Source organism: Salvelinus fontinalis, chromosome 9, assembly GCF_029448725.1.
Source record: "Salvelinus fontinalis isolate EN_2023a chromosome 9, ASM2944872v1, whole genome shotgun sequence".
Lineage (NCBI taxonomy): Eukaryota > Metazoa > Chordata > Actinopteri > Salmoniformes > Salmonidae > Salvelinus > Salvelinus fontinalis.
The window spans coordinates 41,140,596-41,155,513 of record NC_074673.1 but is presented as its reverse complement, the minus strand read 5'-3'; the positions used below and the strand labels follow the sequence as shown (position 1 = coordinate 41,155,513).

At 41.9% G+C, this 14,918-nt stretch overlaps 1 protein-coding gene across 1 annotated transcript in view; it reads left to right on the top strand.

The window, feature by feature from the left end:
- Positions 1-14,279, top strand: part of LOC129862611 (fatty acid 2-hydroxylase-like) — a 33,706-nt gene extending 19,427 nt beyond the window's left edge. Inside the window, exons 2-7 of the mRNA XM_055934436.1 lie at positions 7,683-7,766; positions 10,498-10,640; positions 10,860-10,960; positions 11,096-11,268; positions 11,560-11,812; positions 12,033-14,279. Coding sequence (XP_055790411.1) covers positions 7,683-7,766; positions 10,498-10,640; positions 10,860-10,960; positions 11,096-11,268; positions 11,560-11,812; positions 12,033-12,100 — 822 coding nt within the window. The 3' untranslated portion in view covers positions 12,101-14,279. The remainder of the gene's footprint in view (positions 1-7,682; positions 7,767-10,497; positions 10,641-10,859; positions 10,961-11,095; positions 11,269-11,559; positions 11,813-12,032) is intronic.
- Positions 14,280-14,918: the final 639 nt, after the last annotated feature.

Below are 14,918 nucleotides of genomic sequence, written 5' to 3'. Positions count from 1 at the left end.
TTCATCTTCTAGGTTTAGTCACCAGAAAAGGTCACACATCTTATTTTTGAATGAGAATATAGTTTGATCCGGGAGGTCCGTGGGGCGACACACAATTGGGCTAGCGTCGTCCGGGTTAGGGAGGGTTTGGCCGGTAGGGATTTCCTTGTCTCATCGCGCTCCAGCGACTCCTGTGGCGGGCTGGGCGCAGTGCGCGCTAGCCAAGGGAGCCAGGTGCACGGTGTTTCCTCCGACACATTGGTGCGGCTGGCTTCCGAGTTGGAGGCGCGCTGTGTTAAAGAAGCAGTGCGGCTTGGTTGGGTTGTGCCTCGGAGGACGCATGGCTTTCGACCTTCGTCTCTCCCAAGCCCGTACGGGAGTTGTAGCGATGAGACAAGATAGTAATTACTAGCGATTGGATACCACGAAAATTGGGGAGAAAAGGGGATAAAAAAATAAATTAAATTAAATTAAAATAAAATAAAAAAAATAAAACAGAGAATATAGTTTGATGTCTGGCAATGTGAAACTAGGCCTAATTTTTACATTACTGTCAATGCCCACACTTGGTTCCCTACTATGAATACAGGAAGGTTTGGTATAATAAAGCTATAAGGCACGAGGGGGTGTGGTATATGGCAAACATACCACAGCTAAGGGCTGTTCTTAAGCCCGACGCAACGCGGAGTGCCTGGATACAGCCCTTAGCCGTGGTATATTGGTCATATACCACAAACCCCTGAGGTACCTGATTTGCTATTATAAACTGGTTACAAATGTAATTAGAACAGTAAAAATAAATGTTTGCCACACACGTGGTATTTCATATACCACGGCTTTCAGCCAATCAGCATTCTGGGCTCGAACCACCCAGTTTATAAAAGGAATTATAAATCAGGTGGTTCTAGCCCTGAATGCTGATTAGCTGAAAGCTGTGGAATACAGGTAATGAGTGGAGAACAGGAGGGCTTCTTAAAAGAAAAACTAACAGGTCTGTGAGAGCCGGAATTCTTACTGGTTGTTACTGATCAAATACTTATGTCATGCAATAAATGCAAATTAATTACTTAAAAATCATACAATGTGATTTTCTGGATTTTTGTTTTAGATTCTGTCTCTCACAGTTGAAGTGTACCAATGATAAAAAATTACAGACCTCTACATGCTTTGTAAGTAGGAAAACCTGCAAAATCAGCAGTGTATCAAATACTTCTTCTCCCCACTGTATATCCATAAAAAGGATGCCAGCTGATTCATGATTTTGACTGGCTGAGAAACGCTGCCTGCTTGTCTGTCTCGTCCCGACATGTTCATTACTATAGAATAGCTGGAGAATTTGAATATTGAAACAATGTTGCAAATGTCAGAGAGACAGACAGCAAGGTTTATACAAATCTCCGCTGTTGAAAACTAAAGGTTAGTCTAAAAGAAATGTGATAATGTCTAGATGCTTTTTATAATGGAGATCAAGTTTATAAATTGCCTGGCTGAGCTGATGAGACAGTGGATTACGCAGTCAGATGGAACAGAGTAAATAGGTATTTTAACGTCATAGATTTAGCTGGTGGTAACTTGTGACATAGACACCTGCTGGAATGCTGTTTTTACCAATCAGCATTCAGGATTAGATCCACCCGTTGTATAAAATAGCAATAGACACCTCTGGGGTTTGTGGTATATGGTCAATATACCATGGCTAAGTTCTGTATCAAGGCATTCTGTGTTACATCGTGCATAAGAACAGCCCTTAGCCGTGGTTTATTGACCATATACCACACCCCCCCAGGCCTTATTGCTTAATTGTACACCCACAAACATCTGAGATGAGTGGTCCATGACCTTTGAGTACGTATTTTGTTAACCAAAATTGTATGCTCTGACCAGGGGTGTGAAAAGTGTATAGTACAGTATTTGCAAACTCTAACAGTAATTCAATACACCATGTAATCTCTGTCAATATTCCTTGCATTCTACACATTGTGTCATAGTTCACATAGTAGGAGTATACACAGGCACAACCCTATTCTGTGTAGTAGACCTAGTCAGATTTATGCCGGTGTGTCTTGCCCCAAGCAATGAAACTAATGTGTGTGTATGTGACTGTCTGTTTTCACATTTTTAGACTGAGTAGATGTCTCAGAGAGAGAGTGAGGGGACACTGTACTGTACGCTATGAGCTGATGGGAGGCCCTCTGTCCTCTCCTCTACTCTGATGTGCTGTTGATGTGTGAGTGAGTGTGTTCAGTGGATGGGAGGTAAACTGGTCTGGTCTGGATGACCTTACTTAATGGACCTGCCTCTCTCTTAGCAGTATCCATCCCTCACTTACCCACCCTGGCTGAGCAAATTAAAGCCTTCCGCTCTCTCCTCTCCTCAGGCCCTCTCCCACAGTACACACCTCACAGTACACACCGAGACACTGCTCTGCTGAAGGCACTTTCAGTCTAGAACTTCAACGTATTTTTTTTATTTTTTTTGATTAAAGTATATTATGGCTTGCTATAAGTATCAGTAAGCTAGTTGATTTACACACTTGTTGGCTCTGACGCCTGTGTTCGGTTCACAATAACTTACCCTAAAGTTCAGGTCCATGTTAAGAGTGGCCATATTTCCACACATGCTGGTTTCAAATCAAAGCCATTGCCCAGGGTGATAAAAACGAGGCCCTGAACAATTATTGCCAGACTCCAATTTGCTGCTGATTCCAGCCAAGCCTTCCAATAAGTCAGTGAACTCAACTCAGGTTACGATGTAGAATCAGGTCAGGTGCTTCTACACTTTTTCACTTTCTCAGTGGTCTTATGACAATACTCTCTTCAGACTTCTCTGGGAAATAATATGTTCTGTTCCTCTTCAGAAATGCTAACACACCAGCTGTAATATTCAATGGTATTTTTAGTGTTGTAATACTTTTTTTTTTCAATTGCTTTGGTGCAGTTTTCACAAGTATGTGGTACATTTTCACAACCCTTAGTGCAAAAATCAAAGCAGATCATCAAAAAGGTAGTTGTTTCAAAACTTTTTCAATTGACTCAGTACAACAGACATGCATAGTCAATTTTTCACCAAACTTAATCAGTGTTTGATGTTCGCCACACATCATGAAACATGATTACAATACAGGTGGAAGGTGTATGATTGGGCGACAGACTAACGGTTAGAGCGTTGGGTCAGTAACCGAAAGGTCGCTGTTTTGTCTATCCAAGCCGACAAGGTGAAATATCGGTCAATGTGCCCTTGAGCAAGGCACTTAACCCTAATTTGCTCCAGCGTGTACCACTATGGCTGACCCTGTCAAACAGTGCATTTCACAGCACCTATCCAGTGTATGTGACAATAAAACATTATTTGTATTTTTTTATTAACAAAAAATTGCCATTGCCATGAGCGTGCCACCCTCCTTCAGGCAATGGATGAATGAAATCAAATCACATTTTATTTCTCAGATGCGCCAAATACAACGAATACACCTTACAGTTAAATGCTTACTTACAAGCCTTTAACCAACAATGTAGTTTTAAGAAAAAATAAGTGTTAAATAAAAGTAACAAATAATTCAAGGGCAGCAGTAAAATAACAATAGCAAGGCTATATACAGTTGGTACCAGTTCAGAGTCAATGTGCGGGGGCACCGGTTAGTCGAGTAATTTAAGTAATATAAACATGTAGGTAGAGTTAAAGTGACTATGAATAGATAATAAACAGAGAGTAGCAGCAGCGTAAAAGAGGGGAAGGGGTGGGGGGGGCAATGCAAATAGTTTTTTAACCTTTATTAAACTAGGCAAGTCAGTTAAGAACAAATTCTTATTTACAATGACTTGCCATTAACAATGACTGCCTTGTTCAGGGGCAGAACGACAGATTTTTACCTTGTCAGCATGGTGGATTTGATCTAGCAACCTTTCGGTTACTGGCCCAACGCTCTAACCACTAGGCTACCTGCCGCCCCAAAGCCTTACGGCTTGGGGGTGGAAGCTGCTAAGTCTTTTGGACCTAGACTTGGCACTCAGTAATCACTTGCCATGCAGGAGCATGCAATTACATCAATACAGACCAATGTCAGGCTTGGAATTGCCATGCCAAAAGGTTTTTCCAAGGTGCATGAACAATGAGGACATTAAGTGCTTTACTGCGATGTCAATGAGAACCTATGACCAAATGCTCAAGACAGGATTTGTGCATCAATGAATGTGAGAGATGTCTTCAATGATCACATATGGGATAGAAATGATGGAAATTTGATTTTCTATTTTTATTAAAGCCTTATGTGAAAACAGTGTAATGTAGCATAGTACTTTCAAAGGGCAATTGTGAATTGTTTGCTATAAAATTAACTGGATGTTAAAACAGCTAATCAGTTCAGGTGCACTAATACATTGAACTATCAGTGTGTCATAAACCAAATATTAAAACATGCTGAGGCTCACATATGAACGGTGTGTCTGCCTCTGGTGCCATTAAAGTCCTGCCTATCTAATCATTAACTTTGTATTTTTTTGTGCATCTGTTTATAACTTGTAATGAGTTTCCATCATGTGAGTTGACATGTTTTTTTTTGCTTGTGTGTTGTATTTTCATTCAACATAGTTTTTAAGTAAGCTCATGGAACACATTTATAGTGCCTTGAGAAAGTATTTTATTGAAATGTATTGAAAATGAAATTCAGAAATATCTAATTTACGTAAGTATTCACACCACTGAGTCAATACATGTTAGAATCACACCTGTAATCGCTGCCAAAGGTGAGTCTTTCTGGATAATTCTCTAAGAGCTTTGCACGCCTGGATTGTACAATATTTGTACAATTCTTCGAGCTCTGTGAAGTTGGTTGTTGATCATTGCTAGACAGCCATTTAAGTCTTGCCATAGATTTTCAAGCCAATTCATGCCAAAACTGTAACTAGGCCACTCCGGAACATTCAATGTCATCTTTGTAAGCAATTCCAGTGTATATTTGGCCTTGTATTTTAGGTTATTGTCCTGCAGAAAGGAATACTGAATTTGCCTCCCAGTATGTTGGAAAGCAGACTGAACCAGGTTGTCCTCTATGGAGTTGTCTGTGCTTAGCTCAATTATGTTTATTTTTATCCTAAATAAGTCCCTAGTCTTTCCCAATGACAAGCATACCTATAACATGATGCAGCCACCACCATGCTTGAAATTATGAAGGGTGGTACTCAGTGATGTGTTGGATTTGCCCCAAACATAACACTTTGCATTCAGGACATAAAATACATTTATTTGCCACACAGAGAGGGAGAGAAATAATAACGTTTTGGAACTTTTTGTGAGTGAAATGTTTACTGTTCATTTTTTAAATGTTTCACTTTTGTTTATTATCTATTTCACTTGTTTTGGCAATGTAAACATATGTTTCTCATGCCAATAAAGCCCTTAAATCAAATTGAGAGAGAGATGGTGGAAAAGGTTGGAGGAGGCAGAGAGTGAGATGTGGTTAGGATTTAGAGAGAACAAATGAGGTGTTGCGTAGCCGTGGAGATGTGAGTAAGAGGGCGGGAGTAGAGGAGGATTGTGGTTAATCATTTGTATAGCTGGAGAGTTGAGATAGAGAGAGCTGCCGATTTACACCTGATTAATATTGCACCTGTCTGACTCTGAGAGGAGTTGCCAGGCAATGGCTCGACCAGGGAGAGCTGAGAGGGGATGCCCGGGAGAGAAAATGAGATGGCCTTGCCTTGTCCCTGGGAAAGGAGGGGAATGGGAAGACCATCACAGGACAGACATGGTGGGAGGGATGACACTGAAAGACAGGCTCTACCCCTAGATCACAGGGAGGCTAACCTTCACCAGGTAGATTAGGGCAAATTTGTTGCTCAAGAAACCACAGATCAACTCTGTGACAGGAGGGTTTAGACTAGGGTCAATAAAACCATCTCTTACCACCACTTGTAACTTGAGCTATGAAATTCACCTTCAGAAATGAGCATGGGATTCATATTGGAATATTCGCCTGCCCTTTTATAAGAATGAATGATGGAATCAAAAGTTATTGTTGAAAAGTAAAGGATGGAGGTGTGTTCCGTTGTTAAATAGTTACTTTGTCGCTTTGTGTAAATAGTCAACACCCATAGTCAACACCCAATGGTGGGCATTGGGTTACAAGCTGAGGCATGCCTCTCTGCCTATTTGTTTTAATTGTACAAACTCCTCACGTTACATATCACCAAGCTTGACAGCATGGCTATCCAAGGATCTAGTTATCCCTATCTAGTTATCCCTATAATTTTCACCCACTTAGTTTTATGACAACCTATAATATGGCTGAATCATGATGATCAGCTGATAGAGCTACCCTTTTGAGGAGATTACCTGGTCCTGAGCATAAACCCAGACAATCATGTAATGTGCCCTGAGACATAAAATTATGCCTTACCAAACAATATGAACTGAAAGGAATGTGTTTTATGATAAAATCAGGGCTGTGTCCATGTTACGTCCGTCCCATTCTTCAGGGCAAATGACAAAGGCAGATCTATATGCTCTATGCCTCTGACTCATACAGTCAATAAATGGGAGAATATACCGTGCCTGTTTATGAGTGAATGCAGATAACATCTGGACATCATGAGTGTAATGGTGGACACTGGACATCATACTCAGTCCATACAGGTGGCAACACTGATACTAGTAGTTGGCAACGCTGATACTATAATGCCATTAAATAATCTGGAGTATAGCCATGGGGATGTGCAGAAACAAATACCAGTTATGATTCGCCACACACACATCTAAACCAAATTGTATGTCCCCATGGTAACATTATATTGTGAATAATTTGCTTTAGTTTCAAGGTTTAATTTCACATGCACAAGTAAAGTAAAATGCCTTTCTTGAAAGCTCTAAACCCAACAATGCAGTAATCAATATCAATGTAATACTAAAAATAACATAAGGTAGAACAAAAACACTAAAGCAATAAAAACAACATGAGAAAGTAAGTAAGCATACTACTGTATATATAGGGTCAGTATGTTCCAGTACCATATTTACAATGTGCAGGGATACTCGAGTGATAGAGCTATGTATAGGGGTAAGGTATTAGGATATATGATAAACTGAGTAGCAGCAGAGTATATGATCAAATCAAGTCAAATCCAATCACATTTTATTGGTCACATACACATGTTTAGCAGATGTTATTGCGGGTGTAGCGAAATGCTTGTGTTTCTAGCTCCAACAGTGCAGTAATATCTAACAAGTAATATCTAACAATTTCACAACAATACACACACATTTAAAGTAAGGGAATGGAACTAAGAATGTATAAATATTTGGATGAGCAATGTCAGAGCGGCATAGACTAGAATATAATACAGTATATACATATGAGATGAGTAATGCAAAATATGTAAACATTATTAAAGTGACTATTGTTCCAATTATTGAAGTGGCCAGTGATTTCAAGTCTATATGTATATAGGGAAGCAGCTTCTAAGGTGCTCGTGAAAGCTATTTAACAGTCTGTTGGCCTTGTATGTGAGTGAGTGTACGTGGTGTGTATAGAGTCTGTATAAATGTATGTGCATATTATGTGTGTGTGAGCAAATTATGAAGTGAGTGTTTGTGCGTGTGTGTTGGGAGTGTCAGTGTGTGTGAGTGCCTTAATGGACATCCTGCCGATGTTCGCATTTTGAATTTCATCTCACAACCGTTGTCTCTCATTGTCTCCTGTTGTTCCACAGACAGTGAGGGAGAGGAGGAAGGAGCACACCGTGGACGAGGAGCCTTCACCCCTCAGCAAATGCAGTCAAGTCGACCTGGACACGGTGAGAGAAAAATACATTGAGAAAAAGGGAGAGGGAGAGGGAGAGAGAGAATCAGAAAGAAAACTGGAAGAGGAAAAAATAAAGATCTAGAGCAGTGTTTCCTTTTTGGGTAACTGTACCACCAACTGAATTTAGCTCTGGCCGGAGTACCCCAGAAGTACCCCCTCGTGCATTCTACCAGTAGGCCTATGGTCTCATGAGTCTTCTCAAGTACCCCTGGCTAAGAAACACTGATCTAGAGGATGCCCGCACGGTCCTCTGGACTTCCCTCTTTGATCAGGCTGAACATCAAAACCCAACCACTGCAGGCTTTCAGCCAGGCAGGAAGTGACAGGTGATCATATCAGGTGTTGGTTATGGGGTTCAACTACAAGTCAGAGTTGAGCTCAGATCCCAGAGCCGTACTGGGTCGTCATTGGCCCAACACTGTGACGCTATGTCTCCACCCTCGAAGCATCGTTACCCATCGCTCCACAAAAGCTGAGCAAGGGGAACAACTACTTCAAGGTCTCAGAGCGAGTGACGTCACCGATTGAAACGCTATTAGCGCTCACCCCGCTAACTAGCTAGCCATTTCACATTGGTTACAAAGGCAGTGTAGCATGCAGACAGGGTTGTGCAACATCAATGTGTCTGGTCCAAGGCCCTTGAGATCAACGCTCTTGCTGCTCTGACTGTGGCCTGTGAGCTACAGTACACTGCTGCATTGACACATAGGGTGCGTTCGTAAATTCACTCTGGCTATCTACTCTGATTTCAGAGCACTCTCATCTGAGTGTGCCGGAGTTCAGAATAACTGATGAATTTACGAATGCTCAACTCCTGTGGAATATGTCCGGTGTCAGTTAAACATCGGAGTAAAAAGATTAATGAAATTGTTGCCAGCAGCACAGTAATAGTCACAAAATGCTCTGGATAACATGAAAACAGCCTAACCAGCTCTGCTAGGGTGAGGAAAATGGTCAGAGTGAGGTGTTCTCTCATGTATGTCTGGAAGTAGCTAGCAAGATAACTTTAGCCAGTTAGCTTGGGTGCTTGACTGCCGTTGTGAGGTCAGAATGCTCTGATCAACCCTACTCCTCGGCCAGAGAGTCCAGTGTGGGCTCTGAACCCCACGAGAGCGAAATGCTCTAAATTTACGAATGCCCAGAACACACTCAGCACTCTCTGGCACTCCAGAGTGAATTTACGAACGCACACATAGAGGGAGAAGATGGAGAGAGTTGAGAAAGATGGAGACGTGACCACGCACAGTCATTCACCCGGCTTTGCTAAAAAATGTGTGCCCACCCGTTTTCACAGCTAATTATTGAAGACCATGGGGGAGCCGCTTCGGGGCATTCATAATCATAGCTTATGACCGTTTGTAGGTGATATGAAGATATGTGGAAGGTTTATCTGTGTTCAGTATAGATAGACAGGGTACGGTATGCAGGGAGAGGTTCCTTTGTTCTCACTAACAGAACAGGTCTTTCTCAGGTCTTAGGAATGTTTTTGATTAGCTAGTGGATAGCAGCGAGTCACCTTCACTTTGCATCAGGGGCAGCCAGGGCCAGCTGTGTGTGTTTGTCATTGTGATGCATTGAGCGATGGCATGATGCGTGGCATTGCTTGTCACGTACCTAGTGCAGCGTCTCTTCTCTTGGCTCATTCAGCCCTACGTACTTACACAGTGGAGGAATCTGTGGCCTGAATACCATGACACTTTTGTCACTCATTGTTATATTATTGACCTGTTTGTTTGCTTTTCAACACATACCTGACTGAAACCCCATTCCTCACTTTTAACCTCCTACCCCAAGACAATCGATGTCCTCAATGAATGGTTTGTTTACATTTTTGTTTCTCTAAATTGATCCAACCTTGTCTACTATACTGCCCTACCAAGCAAAAAGGAAGTAACTGCACATTTGGTCTAAAAATGAGTTGGTCAGTTTTGCTCCATTAAATACATGCTTAATCATGTGGACAAGTATCCTGCCTCTATTGTATTGTGTTTTGGAGAAAGTGGGGTTCATGTTAGCAGTAACTGCATAAAGTTACTGTGAAACCAAAGTAAATAAAAGTAATTTTTCTCTGTTCCACGCTATGAGCAGTTACTGCTTTTTTGCTTGGTAGGGCAGTATAGTAAATAGATATTTCACGCAGTCTATATAAACCTGACCCATCCTATAATTTATTACAGTGCAGAAGAGACCATGACTTTAAGAACAAGCCCATCTCAGTCTGCCTGGTCTCTATCCAAGGTCACATTAATGGTTAAAGGAGACGTTTAGTAAAGGGTATGGACAGAGATATGATCTGCAGATCCTTCACAGAGATTAGATCACGCGTTTATCAGGGAGATTAACCTTTACTTCCTGGGTCTGAAGTGTGGTGTGTTGGAGACTCTTTCCCGTGGACATCTGTCTCAGTCTCTCTACCGCCAACTGCTGGACAGAACACCATCAGTCAGAAGGGCCAAGCCAAAGTGATCTCACTGTCACAGTTATGACTGAAATAAGTTATCGAGTCCAATTTCCATTGGATTTCGATTCTCTATGAAAAAGATGTAGTTTGACAATTCAAGCTTTTAGGCAGAAGTGGTGTTAATGGGGTTCTAAAACATTAGAATCACCTTGTATTGTATGATGCTGTATGTATGTATTGTACTGTTGTGTTGTGTGCTGTAAGCCTTAAGCTACTGTACTGTGTTGTAAGTTGAGCCGTGGCTCCCCTGCTATTCCTGCAGGACCTGGTGGACTGGCGGAAGCCCCTGGCCTGGCAGGTGGGCCACCTTGGAGAGAAATATGACACCTGGGTGCACCAGCCTGTGGACCGGCCCATTCGCCTGTTCGGGAACGAGTTTCTAGAGGCCAGCACTAAAACGTCCTGGTAAGAGAGAAGAATGTACACTTCGGGACGGTTTTCCAGACACAGATTAAGCCTAGTCCTGGACTAAAAGGCTATTTTAATGGAGACTCTATTAAACATACTTTTAGTCCCAGACTTGGCTTAATCTCTGTCCGAGAAATCGGCCCATACAGTGTAGAAATGCACTTACCCCAGAAAGATAAGCTTGGGTTTAGATAAGTCATGATTGTCTGCGTGTAGGTACATGGTCCCTGCTGTGTGGATGCCACTGGTGTTCTATCTCAGCTGGTACTGCTACACCACCTTGGCACTGGAGACAACCAGACTGTTCGCCAGCACAGGTAACAGACCCAATCATATCTCTCTGTCTCTCTCTCTGTCTCTCTCTCTCGCCAGCCAGCCAATTCATGCTTTTCCCCATGTACAGTCTAGTAGATATCTATATCCTGTATCTGTCCAACCACCTCCCTCTCCAGACTACTCCGTCTTGGTGCACAAGTACAGCTTTCCCCTCATCTTCATAATGGGCATGGTCATGTGGACCTTCATCGAATATTGCATCCATCGCTTCGTCTTCCACATGCGCCCGCCCGCCCACAACTATTACCTCATCACAATTCACTTCCTGCTGCACGGACAGCATCATAAGGTGAGATACGGACATACACAGAAGAGTGAATGATACTCTGGAACTAAATGTTAAAAATCACTCATGTCTTTTTTTTAAACGGATAAGTACCTACATGTGTTTAATGCCTCTTTGGTTTATGATTCATTTGGAATTCAGAAACTTGGGAAACTGCAGAAGGATATAATTTTTGTTACAAATCTAGGCCAAGCCATATGCTTAACTGATAAAACCATTTTTTTCAGAAACTAGTCAATGTCTATCTGCTCCTGAACTAACACCATGGTTAATCCTGCTGTTTCCTCCCTCCAGTCACCCTATGATGGCTCCCGCCTGGTCTTTCCTCCTGGCCTGGCCTCAGTGGTAGTAGGCAGCCTCTACCTGCTGCTAACCAAGTCCTTCCCTGAGACCCTGGGGGTGTCCCTGTTTGTGGGGGGGCTGTTTGGGTACGTGGTGTACGACATGATCCACTACTACCTTCACTACGGCTCCCCTCAGAGAAACACCTACCTGTACAGCCTCAAGGCATACCACGTCAAGCACCACTTTGAGCACCAAAGAGCAGGTAAGGAGGACCAGAATAACTCTTTGCATCACCATACTTCTGTTGGCATAGTAACTTCTAATGAAGAGAATGAGGGACATAGAATGTGAAGTATATGACCTCAGATTCTTCATACGTCTCTGTAATTCTCTGTACTTCAGCTCTGTGTATGGTTCTTATATCTATTATACCTTATGACTCGGTCCGCTCACTGATGACATGCATTGGTTTCCCTCTGCAGGGTTTGGAATCAGCACCACATTGTGGGACCATCCGTTCAACACGGTGATCCCCGAACAAACCTTTTAGAAGACCCAACTTAATCTACTCTCCAGAGAGGGGCGACCTTCCCCCATACCTCTTACACCTGACAACTTACCCCTTCAATGACCCCACCCTGTGACTCCAGCATGTCCCTCTAAACTACCACAAACCAGTCTGTCTGTCTGGCTCACTGCTTCGCTGCTACAGCGCTACTCTCCTCTCCTCTCCGAACAAAACAAAACACACTTCATGTTCCACCTGCTAATCAAAGCAGGAAGGTATCTTTTCAGAACTGGGGGTGGGGGGTGGAGGGTCCGTAACGGGGAACATGTTTATATTTCCTAATTGTTTATAATGGACAAAAGGATACAATTAAGATTGTATATGACTATGATGCAGTAAGGATGAACTTACATGCAGTCCCAGGTTCTAACGGTCAACATCCCACCAGAGACCGTAGAGAGAGAGATTGGAAAGTGAGAGAAGGAGTGTGCATGTGGAAAGAGAGGAGAATGAGTGATGGTTAGGAGGGTGAAAAGTGAAAGAGATTACACTTGTCCTTATAGAAGCTGTCCAAGTTTATACATTTACATATACCTTTAAGAAAACTCAGGAAAGTCCCTTCTCTATCCCTGGAGTGTTGATGCTGCAGAATGCCCTCCTCTATTCTAAAGGTCAAGCGTTACTAATGCTCTTCCCACAGAAAAACGCTTTTGACAGCATGTGCTCACCGAATCCAAAGATGGTTCATCTGTAGTGTCTTGCCTTCACTGGGACATTTCCATTAAAAAATCTGTGGGAAGGTATGAAGGGAGCTGATTTACTCTTTCACTATGTTCATATTAATGTATATTTCAACATAATGTCTATTTGTATTAATTCATGGTATGACTAAATACATAGAAATATGTGTGCAAACAAAGAGATACTGTATCTTTCCCATTCCATCTCTCTCATATACACTGGTTTGTTGTTGACATGTCAAATGAAGCTTCAGAATGAGTTGATGTTTTACTAGGTGGAGAGAGATGGAGTCGGATGTATACATCCTGAGTTTTGTGTGGATGGATGTATTGAAGAGTGGCTGGATACGTGGTGTTATGGATACAGAACGCTGAGGGCATGAGACCGGTCTATCAGGTCTCCTGCTGTAGGGAGCAGCACGTGGCTAATGTGATAAGGTAAAGGATGGGGCCGATTTATATTAGGACCTCACTATAGGTGCCCGTTCACCTCCCTGCATGTAGGGTGACGATCTAGCATCAGACTGAAGTGTAGGAGACCCTTGGTTCAGTTACTGGTTGATCCTCAGCTGTTCTGACTAGTTGTTTTCAATCCTGATGTTTCTATCTTCTGCATTCCATGTGTTTTTGTTCATTCCCTTCTTGATTTTCTTTACTGTTTTAATTAACCCTTGGGTGAAGCCACTACAGATAAACCCAAATACTCCTACTGTTCCTCAGGAGACCATGGAAACAGACAGGGGACTGGGGCCTCACAAAGCCCATGTGATTTGAACCATTAGTTAGGTCATGTTAGTGATACTATATTGCTACAGTAAGGAAGGCTTCCGGGGGCCACAGTCTCCTATCACCTTGATGGGGGTGATTTATAAGACGAGAGTAATTCTTCATTGCAAAAACATTGTGTGTAATCCAGCATGTACTTAACTGTATAAAAATTGCAGTGGGAGTGGTCTGTTTGGAACTCAGGTCAGGGTCAGGGGTCGGGGTTGGGTTGTGTTCACACTGTATTCAGACAGAGAGCGGTCAGCAGAGGATCAGTAAAATATCCAGATTAGCATCAAGGACTCACATTACAGTACTGAGATGATGCATGTTCAAACCAATATTTGTACTCATGCTTATGATGACTTTTGTATGATGAACTTTTCACATGACTTGATAAAGAACCAACAATTGTTGTGATGTTGATAATGATAATAATGCTGAAAATAAGGATGATGTTGATAATGATAATAATGATGATGTTGATGCCCCCTCTTCCCTGCCCTCCCCTCAAGCTTATGGTTGGGTTAAAGTAATAATACATATATATATTTATAAACAACTTGTAAACTTTAATACTGTCAAGTGGAAATATCTCTGCTAAATGATGCATTTAAATAATTTTCCAAATCTGTTTACCATAATACATATTTTAACTTTGTCTATGCAAATGCAGATATATCTGTAAATAAATGCCTGTATATTTCTGATGATCACTTGTTTTTGAGCCAGCCCATTTTTGTCTTCTAAATCTACTATTATAAAAAACAAATTATAGTCATGTTGATGTACTGTACTGAACTCTAGATCATTGTTATTCTTTCCCTTTAGAAATGGCTGGTAATGAAGGATTGATGTCATACAGCATACTGTACATATCCTCTAGGATCTGCTGAGACACTGGTCTCAGAACAGAGGACCCTTCAGTCATAAACAACAGAGAGCTAAGGTATGCTATCATCTGGCACATTGCCCCGCCATAATCAAATAAGGAAGCTAATAGTGATATAATCCATCAAGGAGTATATTTATTTAGTATAATTCAGAAGGAGCTTTGTCACAAACTCCACTAACTCCAGAACATTTTTGCATTTATATTGAATAATTTCTTTAAGCCTATGTTGAGTTCTCTTTTAAAAGCTCAATTTACCACCAATGTAAAATATAGTCATTAAATATGTATAGCTGTGCAGTATGAATACCGCCTGCTGAGTAGTTCATTAGTGTGGCAGCTGTGGTCTGTGAGTCTGTGAGAGCTCTGTGGTAAAGGTCTGCATGTGACTGATATCTTCATTCCACTACCGCCAGCTCCTGCAGCTTTTCCCACCGCACCTGCTCACTTCCAATGTTCTTTT